The 20,999-nt window shown below is 34.4% G+C and overlaps 1 protein-coding gene across 1 annotated transcript in view; it reads right to left on the bottom strand.

Annotated features, from left to right (window-relative positions):
* uba6 (ubiquitin like modifier activating enzyme 6) overlaps nt 1–20,999 on the bottom strand; it is a 38,993-nt gene that overhangs the window by 2,165 nt on the left and 15,829 nt on the right. The window contains exons 9-32 of the mRNA XM_021476288.3: nt 19,780–19,903; nt 19,599–19,702; nt 19,452–19,514; nt 19,270–19,346; nt 17,873–17,939; nt 17,653–17,796; nt 17,182–17,249; nt 16,216–16,294; nt 15,987–16,067; nt 15,807–15,884; nt 13,817–13,998; nt 13,617–13,722; nt 12,654–12,743; nt 11,431–11,511; nt 11,215–11,343; nt 6,052–6,103; nt 5,900–5,963; nt 5,701–5,770; nt 4,574–4,645; nt 3,325–3,448; nt 3,035–3,228; nt 2,820–2,947; nt 2,638–2,725; nt 102–196 (exon numbers count right to left, since the gene is read on the bottom strand). Coding sequence (XP_021331963.1) covers nt 102–196; nt 2,638–2,725; nt 2,820–2,947; nt 3,035–3,228; nt 3,325–3,448; nt 4,574–4,645; nt 5,701–5,770; nt 5,900–5,963; nt 6,052–6,103; nt 11,215–11,343; nt 11,431–11,511; nt 12,654–12,743; nt 13,617–13,722; nt 13,817–13,998; nt 15,807–15,884; nt 15,987–16,067; nt 16,216–16,294; nt 17,182–17,249; nt 17,653–17,796; nt 17,873–17,939; nt 19,270–19,346; nt 19,452–19,514; nt 19,599–19,702; nt 19,780–19,903 — 2,360 coding nt within the window. The remainder of the gene's footprint in view (nt 1–101; nt 197–2,637; nt 2,726–2,819; nt 2,948–3,034; nt 3,229–3,324; nt 3,449–4,573; nt 4,646–5,700; nt 5,771–5,899; nt 5,964–6,051; nt 6,104–11,214; nt 11,344–11,430; nt 11,512–12,653; nt 12,744–13,616; nt 13,723–13,816; nt 13,999–15,806; nt 15,885–15,986; nt 16,068–16,215; nt 16,295–17,181; nt 17,250–17,652; nt 17,797–17,872; nt 17,940–19,269; nt 19,347–19,451; nt 19,515–19,598; nt 19,703–19,779; nt 19,904–20,999) is intronic.

Genomic DNA, 20,999 nt, shown 5'->3' with positions numbered 1-20,999 from the left:
AGATGGTTGGAGAAATGCATTATGTTACATTTTGAAACAGAAGCTGGAAGTATGCAATCTTTTTTTCAGTTCGTATTTTTTATTTTTCTGTTGAGCCTTACGTTAGTTTTAGTCTTTTGTTGTGGCCTGGCATAACTGGCACATACAGCATCTTCACTCCATGAACAACCATGGTGGGCTCAATCCCGTATTTCTCCTGAAATGAAACAAAAGCTTTATTGCTGTGTAGTGTGCAAAAAAGTATTGAATTCCTGGCAAATGGCAACATAATATAGACCCGAGTGTTATTAATGTATTAAAGATTTAAAGAAAATAATAATTTTAGGATGCCATTGTTTAAACAAACAAAAAGAGAGAAAACTGTGAACTACCAAAATTTAGCAAATTGTGGAGCTAATAAATAATTTGTATTGCTTTCTCAAAGTAGCATCTTGCACTTTTATTACAATTTATTAAATGAAAAATAGTCAAAAATAGTGATACTGGGAAATATTACCAAAACAAATATGATTGTAAAAACATTTCTATTTGAACATATATTAAGGTTTATTACAGGGATATTCAAGATGAATTTTCAGCAAGTCTTCAGTCATATGATACTTCAAAATGTATTATAAAATGCTAATTAAGTGGTCAAACATTTATTATTACTATTTTCAATGCTGATAACTTTTGTGTTTCATAATATTTCCTTAATATATATACTACCGGTCAAAAGTTTTGGGTCAGTTTTATATATATATATATATATATATATATATATTTTTTTTTTATGTAATAATTTAAATAAAATCATTCTGCTTATCAAGGCGGCATTTATTAAATGTAAAAAAAAGTAAAATACTTATTTTCTACTTACTGTATGTAGTTTTAAATGAAATTATTACTCTAGTCACTATTGCTTTTATTACTATTACCATTAATAATAATACTCATTCATTCATTTTCTTTTCGGCTTATAGTCCCTTTATTAATCAGGGGTCGCCAAAGTGGAATGAACCACCAACTTATTTAACATATGTTTTATGCAGCGAATGCCCTTCCAGCCACAATCCAACACTAGGAAACAGCCATATATATATATATATATATATATATATATATATATATATATATATATATATATATATATATATATATATAAATTTAAACATACATTTTTTTGCTAAACAAAGTTTTCAATTTCTTTCACAATTTTTTACATTTTCAACGAAGTTTGCTCAAATTTTGTAGTTTCAGAGGTTCTGATTTGTATAACAATACCACCAAACTATTAATGATATGCAAAATGTTTATTTATTTCTATGTTACAAGTAACGTTCATATATTTAAAGCGTTGCTAAATTAGTCCCACATCAAGATAGTAGACTGTGTGTGACATAACTGGTTAATATCATTAATAAACATGACTGCTATTATGTAATTTTATCTAAATATTTTTGTCCATCTGTCTGTGAAAGCTGAAGTGGCCTTCACAATATTGATCAGCAGACTATGGACCCTATCATACCCCCGGTGCAATGTGGCGCAAGGCGCGACGCAATTGTTGTTTGCTAGTTTCAGCTTGGCGCAAGAGTTGTTTTGATGTTTTGCGCCACGCTGTTTGAATAGCAAATGCATTTGCGCTCATATGTGCGGCCATAGCCATTCTGGTCTAAAAAGGAGGGCGTTCTGAGGCGCATTGCTGGGGCGTTGATATTTTGAGAAACTATAATAGATTTTTCAATAGACCAAAACAAAGCCGGTCTTAAGTCGAGCGCAGAGTGAGTTAGTTGTGCGCCTCGCTTACACTGCTTAATGCACACAAGATTTAGGGCAATACTCAAATATCTTTACATATGAAAAAGAATTAAAATATTAAGGATATATATATAGGATATAATAAGGATTTATATACTGTAGGATATAAATATAAAGGATTAAATATTACAAAACATATTATTTTCTAGCCTACATAAACATGAAAAACTACTGCCTTCAAGCCTTCTTTATCTCGGGAGGCTTTTTCAGTTTATTTATCACAACTTGCTTTTGTATAATGTTATTATTATTAGCAGTATTATTTATTATATCAATATTTATATTTGTTTAATTAAAAACAATCTTAGATTTGCCCACCTGTCAGGTTTTAGACCAAATGGGGCATAGCATGTGTATTAGGATATAACTCAGGTTTTTGACCACACTTTGTTTTAAAACAAATATTTGCGCTTAACAAACGAAATTAGTTATTTATAGGCTAATTGATGTCTGTGCGTAAAGGTTTCCCTATCCACGAGAGCGAAAGTGAAAGTTAATAATTCATCTCTCATTCTCTCGCTGCAGATGTTCTGTTTAACTGTTTTCTTGCTAGTGAAATGCTCAGTTTTTCCACCTACAGTTACTTTACGCCATGTAAATGGCAAATGTGCTTATGGCGCAACGCAACTGGCTCTTAAAGGGAATGGGAGATGAGAGTCTGATTGGTTTATTCTCAAAACACACCTATAACTCATTAAGAAAATAAACTCAGCCCTTTTAGACAAAGTGGATTTTTCCGTCCTTATATTAGCAAATAGATTCTGACACGCCCTGAAAGCGTTTGCGCCCTGCGCTTTGTGCATGGATCGTCAAAATAGAGCCCTTAATGTTACTCACCCTTACGGCACTAATAAAATCAGATAAGGTGAAGTCCTCACGACCGAAGATGGTCCAACGATCCCAGATAGAAAATGAAATATCATCTCTGGTCAAAACAAAAAGATCCAATTACATGAAGCCAGGAATAGTGCATCTATTCATCCCTGAAAAGTATCTATGCACAAGCACTGATCTGTTACCTGATTTGGGTTCTCTTGACCTGAGCTGTTTCTGTAAGAACCACAACTGGAATGGCCAGGTTGAAGAAGCAGTTTTTAAACAACTCAAATCCATAACCGCCAGCAATTTTAATCAACTCCATCGACACCTAAAGGGAATGAATAATAAAGCAATCATATATCCACACAGCAATGCACTCAAATATTCACTGAAATCATTTAGTTTTTACTCTCACCAGTCCAGCGACAGCAGCTGTAGATGTAGCAATCGCAGGGATGATTTTGCCAGCTATTCGTTTGGTTTGTAGTCGGTCAGCGGCCTCAATGGCGTACATACGAGCTCGCAGGGCTGACGCTGATGCTACAAAATCCATGTGTCCATTTGTGTCATCGTCCTTTTCGAAGAACAGCGGACTCATACATAGTCTCTCTAAAGTAAGAGTAAAATGTGAGTACAAATGTGTGGAAGCTGAGCATCTTGATTTGTTATGAACTGTTTGTTATATGTTGTGTGCTATAAACACACCAGGTGTTACTAAGTTGGAGTTGATGGCCTCTTGTAGCTGTGAAATGGCTTCTCTTTCCTCCTCACTGCTCACTGTTATTTTCAACTGATCTGGCTTTTTAACAGTCTCGTCAGTCTCTATATGCTGAAATAAAAAACACACAAAAGTGATGAAATTCGGTAAAGCCACAGAAAATCACAAATATTTGGCTCTTGGATAGTTTACCAAAAATGTAAAAATTTACAGTTTTATTCACCAGATCTTTATGAAGTTATTTATTATTTATTATTATATTATTATTATATATTTATTATTTTATTATTTATGATTTTATTTTTTCAGTTAAACCTAAAAGATATTTTGAAGAATTTTGGAAATTGTTAACCACTGACTTCCATAGTAAGTAAAACAAATGCTATGGAAGTCAATGATTACTGGTTTCCAAGATTTTCAAAAATGACTTTGTTTGTGTTCAGCAGAAGAAAGAAACTCATCCAGCCCTATCATACTCCCGGCGCAATAAGGTGCACGTTGTGTATGGTGCGATTTGTTGCTAATTTCAGACCAGCGCAATAGTAATGTTCACGTTTTGCACCACGTTGCTTAAATAGCAAAATCCATTTGCATCACTTTGCTGACTCATGGGTGTTCCGGCCTATAAAGGAGGTTTGTTAAAACACATTGTTGGCGCATTGCTATTTTAAGGAACTAAAAAAGACCACGCCATTGACCAACTAAAAGCTGATCTAAATGTAATGCACCTATGCAGGTCCAAAAGCTTACACATTGCTTTATAAAAAAAAAAAAAAACACTACCTCCACGCCTCATCTTGGTGGACTTTTTAATTTTTGCATTGTCTAAGAGCTGATGAAATTAAAGATTAAAGGAATTAAAGGTAAACAAAAAAATTTTAAAACAGATAAAATCACGTTTAAAGTTCAACAAATTAAGTTAGCAATGCACAACAGGTCTGTCTTCAAAGAGTTTATTATTGTTAAAAATTAATTTCCCTAAAATAAAAATCAAGTTTTTCTTTGATCCAGAATCCAACTGTTACTCTTTATTAGAGGCAGGAATCCCAGTAAAACATTTAGAGCATTACGATTTTAATTCTATAAGCAGGTTTATGTGCCAAACTCTGTTTAAGTCACATCACTTTGACCTAAATGCAAAGTTAAATAATGTTGTTTTATTTTGATTGCTTTTATAAAGTTGTTGTGTTTAAGAATGAGTACAATCAGACATGCACAAAGTGAATGAACAGATACCTTTTCAGCTGGTTTGTATTCAGGAACATCCACTTCAGCTAAAACTCTGGAGACATCCTCGTAGGAAAGTTGCTATAAATGATTCAATAGAACATTATAAGACAAATAGCAACAAAACTTTACAAACAATTACTTCAAAAAGTAGGAGTGTGCAATATTGAAAATTATCTGGATTATTTGTTGAGTTTAAATTATTAAGTTAAACAATATTAGTTTTTTTAAATACTATTGTTTCTTGGCTGGTTTAAGCCTAACAGATCAAGAAATATCAATATAGTAGCAAGTCCCTGCATTAATGAGCTTAATTCTTATTCTGTCTTAATGAATAAATTCAAATGATTCATTCAAAATGGCTGATTCATTCAGAAAATAAGCATCTCTATGAATGTATCACTGAATCATTTGCTCATAATGTTAGTGAACAGCAAGATTCATTTCAACCTTTTAAGCTAAATGTAAAATAATTTTTTGTAAAATTGTTTTCTAAAATCATTATCACATTTGAGATCAAATTTAAAAAACTGATTTTCAAGATAGCGGCACTCTTGCATGGGTCATATTACTACTACATCATTCATTCATTCATTTTCTTTTCAGCTTAGTCCCTTTATTAATCAGGGGTTCCACAGTGATATGAACTGCCAACTTATCCAGCATATGTTTTATGCAGAGGATGCCCTTCCAGCTGCAACCAATCACTGGGAAACACCCATACACTCTCATTCACACACATACACTATGGACAATTTAGACTTCCCAAATTACCAATAGCACATGTCTTTGGACTTATGGGGGAAACCGGAGCACTCGGAGGAAACCCACAACGGGAACATGCTAACTCCACACTTTACTATATCATCTTTTATAAATATAAAAAACATAAACCCAAACCCAAGGGATATTTATGAGTTCAGTACAGGCTCATTTTAACATTCTGTATCATGCAGTGAACACTTTTGAGTGTTTTTAGTTTGTTTTCTGCAAATTAAACAACATACACAAAAATCTCAGCTCACACATTGTTTAGGCAACAATTATAATATTGCTGTAGACAATAAATATTGCACACCATGCACTTTTTCAGGCACCACACAAGTAGACAGCAGTTTGTGTAAATCATTGTTTACCTCTTCTGAGTATGGAATATTATAAATTCCAGCAAAAAGGCGAGCTGCGCTGACAACAAAACCAAAATGCCTGAAGGACAAAACAGAGATTTTTTCATAAGCTTTCACACATCACCTGATTCTTTGTTTTACTGCAGTAAAAATGAATGCTCACTTTAGCTATGAACAACGAACTATAAATAATTACTGAGAGACTCACAGCGGGTCACTGAGGTCAAAGTCTATGGGAGAAGGTGGTCGTTTTGGAGACTGCCAGAACAGACCTAAAATAGAAGGGAAACACTTCAGCTGGGCAAAGACATCGATTTTTCTCACTTTTTGAATTCTTCCGCAGGAGTGAAGATTACTTACTGCCATCTTTTAGCCGTGTGTCCAATGGAAATGAGTGCAGTAGTTGTAATGCCTGAAATATTAAAGCAAAAATGTGAAAAGTTAAAAGAAATTCAGTAGCCTACTACTGTATATGATGAAGCATTCCAAAGCTTATCACTATTTAAAGGTGCAGTATGTAAGTTTGACACCCAGTGGGTGAACTAGGTATTGCACACCTGGTTCAAAACAAACACAAGCGCAGGTTGCCAGATATGTATTAATTAGATTGTAAACCTTAATATTTTGTTGAAGTGTAGTAAGTGCACTATTCTGTTTAATGTATTTAAACTTCTGTCGTGTTTCATCTGGTGCAAATTGGCCCAATTACTTGTTACTGCAAATCTCATCACATAGTGTGTTGTTAGGTCAATGAGCTACAATGTAACCTGCTCAACTAATGTTTACATTCGTAATATTTATATTATTTGCTAATTAATAACCACGTCATGTGAACCTCTGGGTCTCATTTCAGAATCTGCTATTGTCCACCGGAGGTCGCATTTTGGTAGTGGACACACATGTCGAGAGCAAGTGTGCCGCAAGCCTACGTTTGATTGAAGGTTTCGGCCGTTAGATCGCCCCCTGGGGGCTGGCTGCAGTACAAGTCATAAAGCCCGCCTCCTCCGTGTTAATGAAGGAGACTTGAGCCCAAATAAAAAAAAATATTACACTTGCAATAAAATGTCCCGAAAGATAGTTCTGGTCGATTAAGGCACTGGTTATTGTGCTGAAATAGGTGCAGATCTTCATTTTTGTAAACAGTTTGTTTTTAGCAGTAATTTAAAGCTGGGCGTGTCATCGTGATTGACAGCTGTGATTGACAGTTTCTCAAAGCGCGGCGTCTGAGCTTCGGCAGGAGACTGAAGTAGACTGAAATGTTATTATTCGATTTCTGTGTTATTTTACCATGACAAAATGAGTTCAGCAGTAAACTATAGTTTCTGACATACATGATCCTGGTGGAACACTGTTTATTCGCTAAGTTCAGGGCTTTTTTCGGGCTTTATTAGTTTGCTGATACACGCCTAGCCACCCAGATAGCAAAACACAGTTCCGGCTAGATTCTCGCCTGCCGGAGACTTATCTCTTAGAGCTCAGACTGACTAATGTTACCTCTGCTGGACCTACTCCGGATGCCTGGACTCACTACCCAATTCCAGCCCGAGTCAATCGAGCCAGATGCGGCGGCCGAGCGAGCAGGCGCTGCCGCATGCGAGCCGGAATCAGCCCGCGACGCCGCGAGTAAGTTATGCGCTGCGGCCTGCAGCTGGCGCGATTGAATATATAAAACCCTCATATTTGTTAACGTTATTACATCCATTTGTGTTGATATGACAGCAAACGCATGCTGAGAAGTTCGGGGGGCGTAGTTGATTTTACATAAAGCGTTTGATTGGAAGCTCGACTCTGCTCATTTTCGCGGCTCCTCCTCTGGCTCCATCAGACAATCCTTCTGCGCATGTCTGGCTCCAATTTCAGCAGTCTTTTGCGACAGTTTGTGCCCGTCAAGCAGGCGTTTTGCCCTCAAGGCGTTCAATGGGAAAAAGGGCTGTCGCGTCGTCCATATTTTTTACAGTCATTGGTCGAGAGCCTTCCTTACTGAATGAATGAAATATAATTGGCTAAATTGGCATTGGGTGGATTAAAAGAACCAAAATAAAAAGACTATAACAAACAACTGGCTTAAAGACTCAACATTGAAATGTAATGTAGTTTGAGAATATTGAAGAAATTTATGTAATGGAAAAACTGACATTTATGTTGAGGATGAAAGCAGATTTTTTTCAGGAAGGTTTATGAAAAAAGGATGATAAATAGGGAATATAAAGACATCCCCATTTAAGTTAAAGGTAATTGGAAGAGACATATCAATCTTATGCGTTCGGCTTTTATCTTTTTCATTTATTTATAAATTTTTTTTTTTTTACTGTTTCTACATGCAAGTATATATGTGTGTGTATATATATAGGTAAGTATATATGTGCATATTGACATGTGTATGTATGTAATGATATATGTCTGCATGTTTTTTTCTTTTTCTTCTTGTTAAATTATTGTTCTGTATTGTAAAAATAAACTAAGTATAAATAAAATTTATATATATATATATATATATATATATATATATATATATATATATATATATATATATATATATATATATAAAACAAACACATCAGTTCCGGCAAGTTTTCCGACATTTTCAAAGCAGAATATCTGACTTCAGAATTGTTTTTCAGATAAACATAATGTTCATTTGGCATGTTAAATATCTGCAAACATATTATGGCATTTTCATGCTTTAGAAGAGTCAGAAACTTACATACAGCACCTTTAAAAATATATTTAAGGCAAGACACTGATGGCAAAATATTTATTTTCGGGTGATAAATATTTTATTTATCACCTGTCCATTTTTGGGCATTATGGCTTTTCATATTTATTTATTTTTTAACATAATATGTCAAGTAAACATCCAAAACACTTTTAAGTGTTTCTTGTGATGCATTTTAAAGGCTGTTTTATCAAATAGATTTTTTTCCCATAAACAAAGCCATAAATCTGCATTTCAGCAGACAAACACCAAACTTCACAATTTATTCATATCTATAGCCTCAAGTGTTTTAAAGAAATACTGTCATATATACATTGCATAATTATATACAACAATATTATATAGTTATATACAACTACATTATATTAATCTAATTTTTTACTGTTGTTATTCGGGTTGTTCACATAGTTTTCTGTGATGAAAATGAACTGAAAAACTATTAAATCTAACAAGTAAAAAAAAAGGAAAGAAAAAGAAAACAAAATTTTGAACCTGACTTCATTAAATTTAGATTTGAAGTTCATTTACGTTCAGATTTGAAAGATTGAAATGTATGCAATTAAGTGCATATTTAATACAATAATGCCTCATTTGCATATTTAAACATTACATTTTAGAAAACGTGTATTAGCATTAGGGTTGGGTATCATTTGGGGTTTTCTGTTACAGGTGCTAAATTGATACTTTTAAAACGATACCGGTGCCAAAACGGTGCCTGAACCGATACTTTTGAGCCACAAAATGATGGTGGATAACTCTAGAAAAATCTTTTATTTGACAAAATCTTTTAAAAAATTATTTTAATAGAACAATATAATTAAAGTTTAAAGTAAACATCAATTCATATTTTATATATTTGAATTACATTAATATATTTACTTATATATTTAATTTGTTGGTTAGCATGAATTTAAGAATTGCATTTTAAAATTGTGGGGGGGGGGGTGGAAACTTTAACAGACAGGCCTAAAGTTGAAGTCAAGTTATTTTGCCCTCCCATTCATTTAAAATAATGCTTCTGAAAATTTTCAAAGTGTTTCCTAAAAAAATGATTACTCTGGAGTCATAATAAGTCCTATTTATCATTGTTTATTTTGTGAATAAAAGCAGTTTTTAATTTAAATACAATAAGGTCAGTATTATTAGTCTCCTTAAGAAAGGAGGCCGCAACCCATCTATGAGAAACATCCACACAAACATTTACACACACACTCATACACTACGGACAATTTAGCCTACCCAATTCACCTGTACCGCATGTCTTTGGACTGTGGGGGAAACCGGAGCACCCGGAGGAAACCCACGCGAAGGCAGGGAGAACATGCAAACTCCACACAGCAACGCCAACTGAGCCGAGATTCAAACCAGCGACCCAGCGACCTTCTTGCTGTGAGGCGACAGCACTACCTACTGCGCCACTGCCTCGCCTCACAACAAATCAGTTACAAAATAATTTGACTAATTATTTCAACTTTCGTAGTTAACTGATTAAGCCTAAATAACACTTTATACTGAATAAAAGACTATAAAATAGTTAAAGTGACTTTGTCTAAATATAAATGTCTTGCAAAATAACTAGTAAAATAGTATGCACTAACTGTCACTATGGGGTAGATTAAAAAGTAGATATTAGAAACGAGTTAGCTAAACTATTTAAAATGTGTTGTAAATAAATCATGAGTTGAAGAAGGAAATCAAAAATGAATGAAGGGAAAACTCAACAAGTTGAATATGAATTACATGAGCGTGACTGATAACTACATTTGATCAATGTCTTACATCTGTTCTTTGGTACTTGTCGACTGTTTGTAAATTCAAGACTGCATTTTCTAATGTAAAACTATGTACAAAAGATTTCTGATTAATAATGGTCTCTGCATAGCCTAGGACTTTCTATATTAAAAGTGCTAAAATCGCTATTGAAAACAGACGTCTAATATCATCAACGGTGGACATTTTGATAGTGTTTCACAACATGAACATGACTGAAGTTTAATATTTTTATTACCTGTGTCAATTTGGGCGTCAACTACTGACGAATGCGGGGAACTGATGCGCGCAGCACCGTCACAGACAGAGCAAGTGCCGCGAAAGCAGAGGGAGCGAGTGCCCACGGGAGCGATTGCACATGACACCTAGAGCACGCGAGAGAGGCATTCCTTTGCCTTTTTGAGCCCTCAAATGTGTCATTAAGTTTGACATGTTTCCCCCTTAAAAGCAACTTTTATAAAGCACATTGCTGTATCAGAATCCTTGCTTGTAAAATACGCTTTAGAATGCTTAGTTTAAGCAAATTTAATGAACGCGATCATGCGAGTTGATCTGAAGAGTGTCGCTCTTGCTCACCGAAAACCGGGCTGAATGCGATGTACTATGCGCGTTGCGTGTGTCTGTTCTCTTTCGACAATAACAAACGCCTGACATCGCCTGTCTGTATTCCCTTAAAGTTGTTTAGAATGAAATGTTTAGAGATGCCTTTGATGCACCCCTTTGATGCTACTTACGTCCTTGTCGCAGCACCAGTGGCACAAAAATTTAGCATCAAAATTCATATGCGGATTTGATCCGGTACATACCCGTTACAAAGATACCGGTGCTATAATGGCACCAGGTTTCGGTACCTGACCCTTATTAGCATAAATGTTTGCAATTCCTGTTGTAATCAGTCAACTGGAGAAAACTATTAGTCCATTCTTTTAACCTATTCACCAGCAATGTCTTGCCTTAAATGCCTAAATTAATAGTGTTTTTTACTGTTTATTTCTTTATTTGATTAAAATCTACTTTCTGCATTGCAGTTCCAGCACCTTTCTTTTGAAGTACTTGTCGAATTTGAGTCGAGCGAGAGTTATACAGTGATCCCATTGAGTAGGTCTCCGACTCAGCAACTTAATGACCTGAAATGATCCTTCCATGCTCTCTCCACCCATCATCCTCTGCACACACAAGCACTGGATTTAGACAACTCCAACAAGGCTATATCACAGCGTTTAGATAAGCGTGTATGTAGTAAACATCCTCACCTGTAGAACACTCTGAGCTGATGAGTGACTCTGCCAGAACATATTGTACATTGAGGGCTTGTGGGCGAAAGCACTCTCGAACTGTACACAAGAAAAACAAAACCACAAAAAACAACAATCAAACATCTTCAAGCACAATTATGAGATCTTAAAAAACTTAATGTATGTTCATTTTTTTTACAACTTGGCAACCTTTTATGTGTTAAATCTCAACAAACAAAAAAGTAATCATAAAAGTCACATCTTTTGTAGAGAAAAATGTAAATTAAAAAAAAGAAAACTCCCATAATACTTTTATATTAGCCATAATTCCTAAACAAACACATACAGAAATGAAGAAGCACACCATCCATATTGAAAAAGAGTCACTGAGTAAGGTTAATGAGGGATTCTTTAATTAGAGCTAATTATGACTACTTGATGTCTTTAATCTAAGTTACTATGTATCACATCCTAGAATATCCTGATCATGTAAGCCTTGGACATAAGTCTGATAGCAGTCAGTAAAGTTTAAAATAGTACAATAATAAAAAGAAAACTTTAAAAGATATTTTTTTAATTAAAATTCATAAAAACTAACCTACCTGGTAATAAATAGAGACCTATTAAAAATATTTGTAAAAAAAACTTAACCCTTCTAGTAAATTATGGATGCACCATCAACTTTTTTGCTAATACCATTAAATGATATATACAGGCTGATAAATACAAATCTTCAATGATTTTTTTAACGATCTGATTACAAAAACAAAACACACCGTTATTTAAAATATCTGTACTAAACTGTAATAGCAGCAGTAATAATGGGTACCTTTTTTGTAAAAAGAAATAAATTATATGCACAAATAAATTAAATATATTTTTATCCTTAACTAAGTCTATGCAAAGCAAAATAATTGTTTAAAGAAATTAAAGATACATAATCTCATAGGTTGTTAAAACACAAGTAAAATGACCTTGATCGACATAAAAATTCCACAAACTAAATAGGCCTGATATTTTAGTGTGATAATCAGTCCCAGGCTTTTGCAGGGATGTGTTTTTTTATCAAATCACTGTTTTTGTGACATCTTTTATCAAAACCTATAATATTATTTGCTTTAATTGTTGCATTTTCCTGTAAAAAATACACAAAAATACTGTACAACATTTCTCTTTTTGACCCCAAGAACCATTGGACTCTCAAAATTCTGGAGACACTTAACAAAGTGCTTGAAACTGACCTTGTCTCTGGCCCACTGTATGGTGTGTTCAGTAACAGCAGGAAAAGACTTTAGAGTGCAAAATGGAATCTCCTCTTCTGGTGGGTCTCTCTAACAAAGAAAGTAATCACAGTTGAGTGGGAATAGTATATATATATATATAGTTGAAGTCAAAATTATTAGCTCTCCTGTAATTTTTTCTTTTTCAAATATTTCCCAAATAATAATCCAAAAACAAACAAAAAGCGCTCAGGGGTAGCTTAAATATTTTGTCGGAGCTCTTTGGGCAAGGGATTCTTCAGAACAAACAACAAAAATCAGTCCAACGCACTCAAAAGATGTGGAAAATATCAAAAAGCCTTTATTCACATGGCTAATCTTTCGGCAAAGAACTGCCTTCATCAGGGTAACAGTGATCAGGAGAGTCTATTGCTCCAGTCATATGACTCAATTGATTATCTTAACAACACTCAAATAAAAAAAAAACAGGGTCAACTCAACAATTATCATTAATTTAGCATTGATAGAGGGGGACATATATACAGTACGCATATACACATACAAACACATGCATATATGAAAATATATAGAACAAATAAGCAAATGTGTACATTATTTCCCAAATAATGTTTAACAGAGCAAGAATTATTTCCCTAATTATTAATATTATACCCTAATTTGCTTAATTAACCTAATTAAGCCTTTAAATTGCCCTTTAAGCTGAATACTAATATCTTGAAAATATCTAGTTAACAATTATATACTGTTGTCATGGCAAAGATGAAAGAAATCAATGAAGAAATTAGTTATTAAAACTATCATGTATAGAAATATTGAAAAAAATTCTTCTTTCCATTAAACAAAAATTGGGTAAAAAAATATAGTGGGGGTTAATAATTCAAGTGGGCTAATAATTCTGATGTCAACTGTATATAGTCACAGTGTATAGCATATAGACATACACACATAATCATATAAACTCACATGGCTGTTGTAGGACTCGGTGAGGTTTGGAACGATGATCTCAGTGTGCCCTTTCGTACCCATTGTGCCTGAGTCTAACAGAGCTTTCTGATTGGATACACTCCGGCTGCAAGTTCACAAATCAACCATTGAAGAATAAGCGAGCACACGTTAAAAATGAAAAACAAATGAAAAGACATCTGCTGTTAATAATGAATTACCTGTCCACGTATCTCCGTGCCTCCACGTTGTCCAGTGCGGTGACCACCACATTGAGGCGGGAGAAGAAATCATCACTATAAATGTCCTCTGTAGCAGGACACACTTTATGAAGATGAGCGTGTATTTGCAGCTCTGGGTTTATTTCTAATGAAGCTTCTGCTGCTGTAGTGCTTTTGGGTTTCTACAGAAAGGATTAAGAGGGAAAAAAGTGGATATTCATTCATGAGTGATAATTCATGGAGAAATGTGCCAGTTTACACTTCATTATCGCAAAATATTTTATCTTACCACTTATGTTGAGTTCACACCAAACATGAAGAGAACACACACTTGCTCTAAACTACTCACAGGATGTTTTTCTTGATCTTTACACTCAAGTTTTTTTTAAACTTGCATAGAAGACGTGATTGCGAGGCAAATTTCACACGTTTGCAGCAAATGTGTTGAGTATTTCGCATAACTAGTTATTAAGTTCCCTCTAAAAATAATGTTTATGTCTTTATTTAAGGCCATTTTTTTTCATTTTGAAAGGGGTTAAAACCATAGGTGGGCATGGATTATTTTTTTTAAATCTAGATTAATCTCACTCTAATCTTCGAATTAATCTAGATTAAAATGGCTCATTTGAATTCTGCCGAATGCATTCAGAATATGTGTGCTACTCAAAAAATGACTAAAAGTAGGCCTTTGAGAACAGGTTTTTCAAGCCAGGTGGCACATTAGACCAGGGGCTCATCTCCGGTTTCCAACATGCATCACAAACTGCTTGAGAAACTCTTCTACTATGTTAATGAAAATAAGGGATGTTCAATAAGATGTACTTGTGTTTACTAACTGTTAAATCAGTAAAACATGAATTTTGAACTGTAGGCCTACATAAGCTCAAAACAGCGATTTATAATCACCTTAATCTAACTAAATCATAACTGCACTAAACAGAAATGGAATTAAGATGTGGCGTATGCATATATTAGCAGCATTATTGAAGTTAACACTGCAATCAACTATTACCTACAACAAACTATTCCCATCATGTAGAACTTTTCGCCATATTTTCCGACAAGATCCACACAGTTGCTGTAAAGGACCGCACACACACACATCGGGAAATGCAGAAGTTTTTTCTGTCTGTTTGGTGTGCGTTAATAAATTCCATAACACTCTCAGCAGTCCTTACTCCTTATTTGCGTTTACTACCCCAGTTTGTTATGGGGGCATGAATGAAATGTTCATGAGTGAAAGTGTAACTGCCGAAGTGCAGTTAAAGTCACCCAAAATTACAGGAAACTCTTACATGAAAGCCCTTCACGTAAACACCTTAATTATATTATTGTCTATTAAGGCAAATAACTAGACTACAAATGTCCATGTAAACATAGTCAGTAGTGTCTTCGAAGTAAGTGAAAGATCCAGAAGGGCTCTTTTTTTGTCAGGTGGTTCACCGGCCAGGTATACATCAGCGCTAAAATATCAAGGAGAAAGTCATCATAGCTTGCGTAGAACAGACCCAGCTCCCAACCCAACTTTGAGAATAGATAAACTGTGATATTTCTTTTATTGCCTGATAAGAGTCAGCGTGTCAACGCCGATAACAGCCTACCACTGGTTTAAACACAGTTCTGTGGCAACAGTCTGTAAATATGACCAGCTTTAAATGGTGAAAATATATTAATTTCGTTTTTTATAATCACACTTAATCTGCAGAAACACTTTGATTGACATTGTTCCTTTGTACATGATTTCAGAGGGGGAAAGCCCCGCCTATAGGGGACAATCTCTCTCTCAGTCAGTATCATAGGACATTAGTCCTGTTTTTAAATATGCTACTATGCTGCTACATATGCCATTGTAGCCTGAAACTTCACACTTTACGGACATCAAAGATTTATTTTACATCTTATAAAAAAGGGCATAAACTATAAATCCCCTTCCAAATTTACTGCATTGTAATATCAAGTAACAGAAGGGCCACAGACATGAATTAAATACCTGTATATGGTGTGGTCTGAAGAGAAACTGTCGGTTGAGGTTGGATTTCTCAATCAAATCTGGATCTGTGATGCAAATCTAAAAATAAAGAATCACATTCTAAAAAAGGCACCAACTATTCCTTCTTCGTTTAACTGAGAAGGACAAAAATAAAGAGTCCTGTCAGATACATATCCTCACCTCTCCCAAAAATCTACTCAATCCCACACCCAGAAGTGCCAAGTTCTTCAGCATCTCACAGCCAATAGCACCACAGCCCACCTACAATATTCACATTATAACAATAGAATTACATATCTATGTGAAGTATATACTAAGATTAAAAAACATGTATCTAGTTCAAAGTTTGATGTATTACAGGATTAAAAATATATAATTTTCTACTGTATCTGCTGCACTTATGACTCACCATGAAGACTTGAAACTTGTGCAGTTTCAAACACAGCGACTGGCCGATACATGCCCGCAATGCATCGTACCGGTCACCCCTACAAAACATGACAAAACAACATTTACAGCCCTCTTAAACTTTTTGTTTTAGCTCCAAGGCACAACAGTGTTATTTGAGAGGACAATGTTTTATCATATATGTAAAGCTATTGAATTTATATAGTAGTGTATTTGTATTTTGTTTTCCCCTATCAATAAAAACCTTCATTTTAAACCAGCACGATGTGTTTACTTGTGTTGACTTTGACTAATATTTAAATTGAAAGTGTGACAAACAGGGAAAAAATAAGGGTTTATAATGGTTATATATTGTTTATATAACATAGAGTGTATATACACGAATCAGAGAGCGAAATTCAATGCCTTTTAAGACCTTTTTAAAGACTCTTTCCATACATTTTAAGACCTTGTAACCCCTTTTCAACTGGAAACACTGGCGATATTTTAAACTACAGTATATTTACTAAATATTAATGTAAGAAACTAATCCAAAACTAAAACATTATTGATATACTAAATAAAAATCTATTAAATCTAGCTAATTCAGCAGGTTTGGCGCCTATGGATCTGCAGAAATAATGCTGTTGGCTTAGTTTCTGCAGTAAACAAAGCAGCATGATGTCAAACCTAGCAAGATTTTATTGATTTCATAAATTACATAGCATCCTGATATTCGCAGATTTAATTCAGGCAAACTTCAGTATACAACCATACATTGCATAAACAAAAATTATCTAAAATTGAATACCAGCATTTAAGACTTTTTAATACATTACAAGGGCCTTTAATTTCTCTACATTGATTTATCGACTTTCAATACTTTTTAAAACCCCGCAGACACCCTTTAACAATTCCCAAAATGCTGTAGAAACATATGAACTAACAATATATATTTGTGGGGCTCAATATTTGGCATCACACTTACCTTGGGGAAAATTCCTCAGCAGGAAGAGACTGGAGGGGCTGTACAACCTCTAATGCATCCAGATAAAACTGCATAAACACACATAGAAATGAATAGTGTTGTCATAATAATAACATAAAACACAATCATTCAAAGGTCTAGCGTCTTTAAAAAAATTTAAAAGTCTCATTAAACAAGGATGAATTCAATTTAATTCAATTTAAATTTTAAATAAAAACATTAAAATACAATTTATTAAGTAAATTATTATTATGATTTTTTTTTTAAATCTGTAATAAAGGCTCTTTTTATTTGAATTTTTTTTTAAGAAACAGGGTTAAAAAGCCACACAACTGTTTTCATCGCTGGTAATAAGAAATGTTTTCTGAGCACCAAATTGGACTTACTTTATGCTTTTTTTATTTTAAAATAGAATAAACATTTTTATATTGTAATATTAATTTACCGTATTAAATCTTATGTATTCCTTACCCATTGTTGAAGAGGGGAAAACTTCCCAGTGAGAGCCTTTAAGACCTCCTGACTAGCGATGCCCCCCACTGTCGCCGCTAGAGGAAACAAACACCCTCTGGCACAGCGCGACACACACCTCACCAGATCCGGATTTATGCATACCTGACAACACAGACTCATTAACATTTAAACATGAAGCTGCAAGCAACAGAGGTTACCATGTAAACAAAAAACTGACCTTGTTTTTAAGTGTTTTGCTGATCTCCTCTGTATATTTCAGAAGCAGCTCTGAATCCTGCAAACAACTACAGACAAACAAGAAAAATAATCCATCACTTTTAATTATTCATGTCAATCATAACTAAAGAGAAATGAAAGATGCAACAACTGATTTTTATTATACAGTTATGAGGAGCATTATGTAGAATGCTGCATATTGTTTAGTGTTTACATTCATTTTCTTTTCGGCTTAACCCCTTTATTATTCATGGGTTGCCACAGCGGAATGAACCGCCAACTTACCCAGGATATGTTTTATGCAACGGATGGCCTTCTAGCTGCAACTTAGTGTTTACACATAATAATTAAATTTAATAACAATAATAATTTAATTCAATTTTGTGTGCTGTCAAGATAAACAAAATTTTCAAATCATATCAAGGTCTTTACTACAACCCTTCAAAATAAAAGTTTGACTTTGAAATTGTAGCAGAAATATGTTACTTCTGTACAGTAAAATGCAATTCTTAAAGTTATAATAATATGTTAATAATAAAGTTATTAATTCATTATTTTATGAATTATTGCCATACTTTTTTGTTTTAATTTTCACATGAATGTGCATTACTTTGTTGGAGAAATTAAAGACTACAGAAATCCCCAAAATATGGTGTTTCCTAATTGTAAAAATTCTATAAATATTATTATAAATATAATATTTCATAAAGTTTTGGTTTATTTAAGTCATTACAAATAAAAATAACACGGGCACTAAAGATTAATAGTTAAAATAAATAATGGGCGTCACAGTGGCGCAGTGGTTAGCACGATTACATCACAGCAAGAAGGTGGCTTTCTCGAGCCTCGGCTGGTTCAGTTGCCATTTCTGTGTGGAGTTTGCATGTTCTCCCCATGTTAGCGTGGGTTTATTCCAGGTGTTCTGGTCCACCCCCCAACAACATATAGGTGAATTGCAGAAGTTAAATTGTCCGTAGTGTATGTGTGTGAATGAGTGTGTATGAGTGTTTCCCAGTGATGTGTTACATCTGGAAGGGCATCCCCTGCATAAAACAAATACTGGATAAGTTGGCGGTTCATTCCACTGTGGGGACCCCAGATTAATAAAGAGACTAAGCTGAAAAGAAAATTAATAAATTAATAAATAAATAAATAATTGAATAAAATAGAATCATAAATAAACAAGGGAACAGAATCCAGCATCCTTACGAAATATTTTCATAGGGCTCTAAACATCAAAATCTGAACACACTGCTAACTATTTCAGCCAATGAAAAAATTCAAAATTCTTCACTTATAGAAACCAGGACCTCTTGCCCCGGTCCCTAATCAAGAGTAGAAAAACCTATTGAAAGCACAGTGATCAGGTATTAGGACTTCAGAGTAAAAGTTAATTACCCAATATTGGGCAGTCTAGCATGCTGTTCCAGGAAAGCATCCAAAGCTAGCATGATCGCATGGAGCTGAAGAGGGACCTGAATAAATAAGAACACATTTATTTATTAAGACATAAGTAACTAAACCTTAAAGTCTGTTTAAAAAAATTTAACTCCAGCAATTAGATTGAGACTGTTTCTGACCTCTGGTTTGCTGAAGTCTGGAGTAAGGAGCCGAGGATCAGATAACTGTTGCTCCATCTTCTCCTACACAAGCCATAGACAGAGGAAAAGTGAATTGTTATGCTTCTCCACTATTAATAAAATGAACTGAAGGTGGTGTTAACATACAAAGCTGAAGGTTTTGGGGATCTTGACCAAGCGGAAGAATCCTCCGTGAGTATATGGCTGGAATGATGAAGTGTCTCCAATCGCAAAGGTATAGGGAGACAGAACTAAATGCGCACACACACAGTTAGATACGCCAGTTTGATACATTACTGAACATGATGAAGTCTGGGTTTGTTTATACCTGTAATCTGGTGCATGGTACCATTGAGTTCAGTCATGCCGTTGATCTCTTTCAAACAAACACTCTGTCCCGTCTGAAGGCCGTGTGTTCGGCTGTCCATACATGTCACAACACCAGGACTGCCCTGTGATTGTGTATCAGGCAGGAAATTACAAAAATGATGTTTCACTTGAAATGAATAAAGGCCTCAATATATGCAGTTGAAAGCAAATTTATCAGCCTTCCTGTCAATTTCGTGTTCTTCTTTTAATATTTCCCAAGTGATTTTTATAAGGCAGGGTCTTATTGCTTTCAGTTAGGCTGAATTAAAAGCAGTTTTTACTTCTTCTTTTTTTTAGTTCCATATTTATGAGGTTTATATATAATATTATTAGCTCCCTTAAGATTTTTTTGGTCCCACTTTATGTTAAGTGGCCTTAACTAATATGTACTTACATAGGAGTTGATAGTTTGTTACAATGTACTCATTGTGTAAATACATGTATTTAATGTGTACTTATGCTTGATTAAATACATGTATGTAATTACATCTTTAATTAACATTTGTAATTACATTTGTAAAAACACAGTTGACCATGCCTTACACCTTAACCCACCCTTAAACCTACCCATGCCATAACCCAACCTTTATCCCAACTCAAAAGCACCACAAGTGTTCTCAAATACATTATAAACACAGTAAGTACATTGTATTTATTTATTTGATGCAAGTACATAGTAGTTAAGGACACTTAATATAAAGTGCGACCTTTTTTTTATATTGCCATCCCCTGTTTTCTATGTGTGAGCATAGTGGTAGATACAAAACAAATGCAACGTTACATAACGTTATCTCTAGGGATGTTAAAATTAATTGTTTCTTTGGTGCACCGTGATGCAGACGCAGAAAACTCAGTATTGGTTCAGTAATAATCATAACCAGTTATAATGTACTGACGTCATTTATCTTATATGTGCTATGTCGAGGTAGCGTACTATGACAAGGGAGGTGAGCGCGAGTAACTAGACAGAGAAACTCTGCACAATTCACTGGACTGGAGTGTTTGCTGGACGGTGTTTCACTGACAATGAAGTTACAGCAAAACCCCCCTATTTCACTGCTGTGGAAAAAATGAAAGTAAACTCCATTTCTCTCTCTCTTACTGTGGCCCCTTTGACCTGCTGGCAAGACGTTTCCTCTCCTCTCGGCTGTTACATGTCTTAATTCGATTTGTTTAGTT

This window comes from Danio rerio, chromosome 1, assembly GCF_049306965.1.
Source record: "Danio rerio strain Tuebingen ecotype United States chromosome 1, GRCz12tu, whole genome shotgun sequence".
Taxonomy (NCBI): domain Eukaryota; kingdom Metazoa; phylum Chordata; class Actinopteri; order Cypriniformes; family Danionidae; genus Danio; species Danio rerio.
This window is presented reverse-complemented; position numbering and strand designations above follow the sequence as displayed.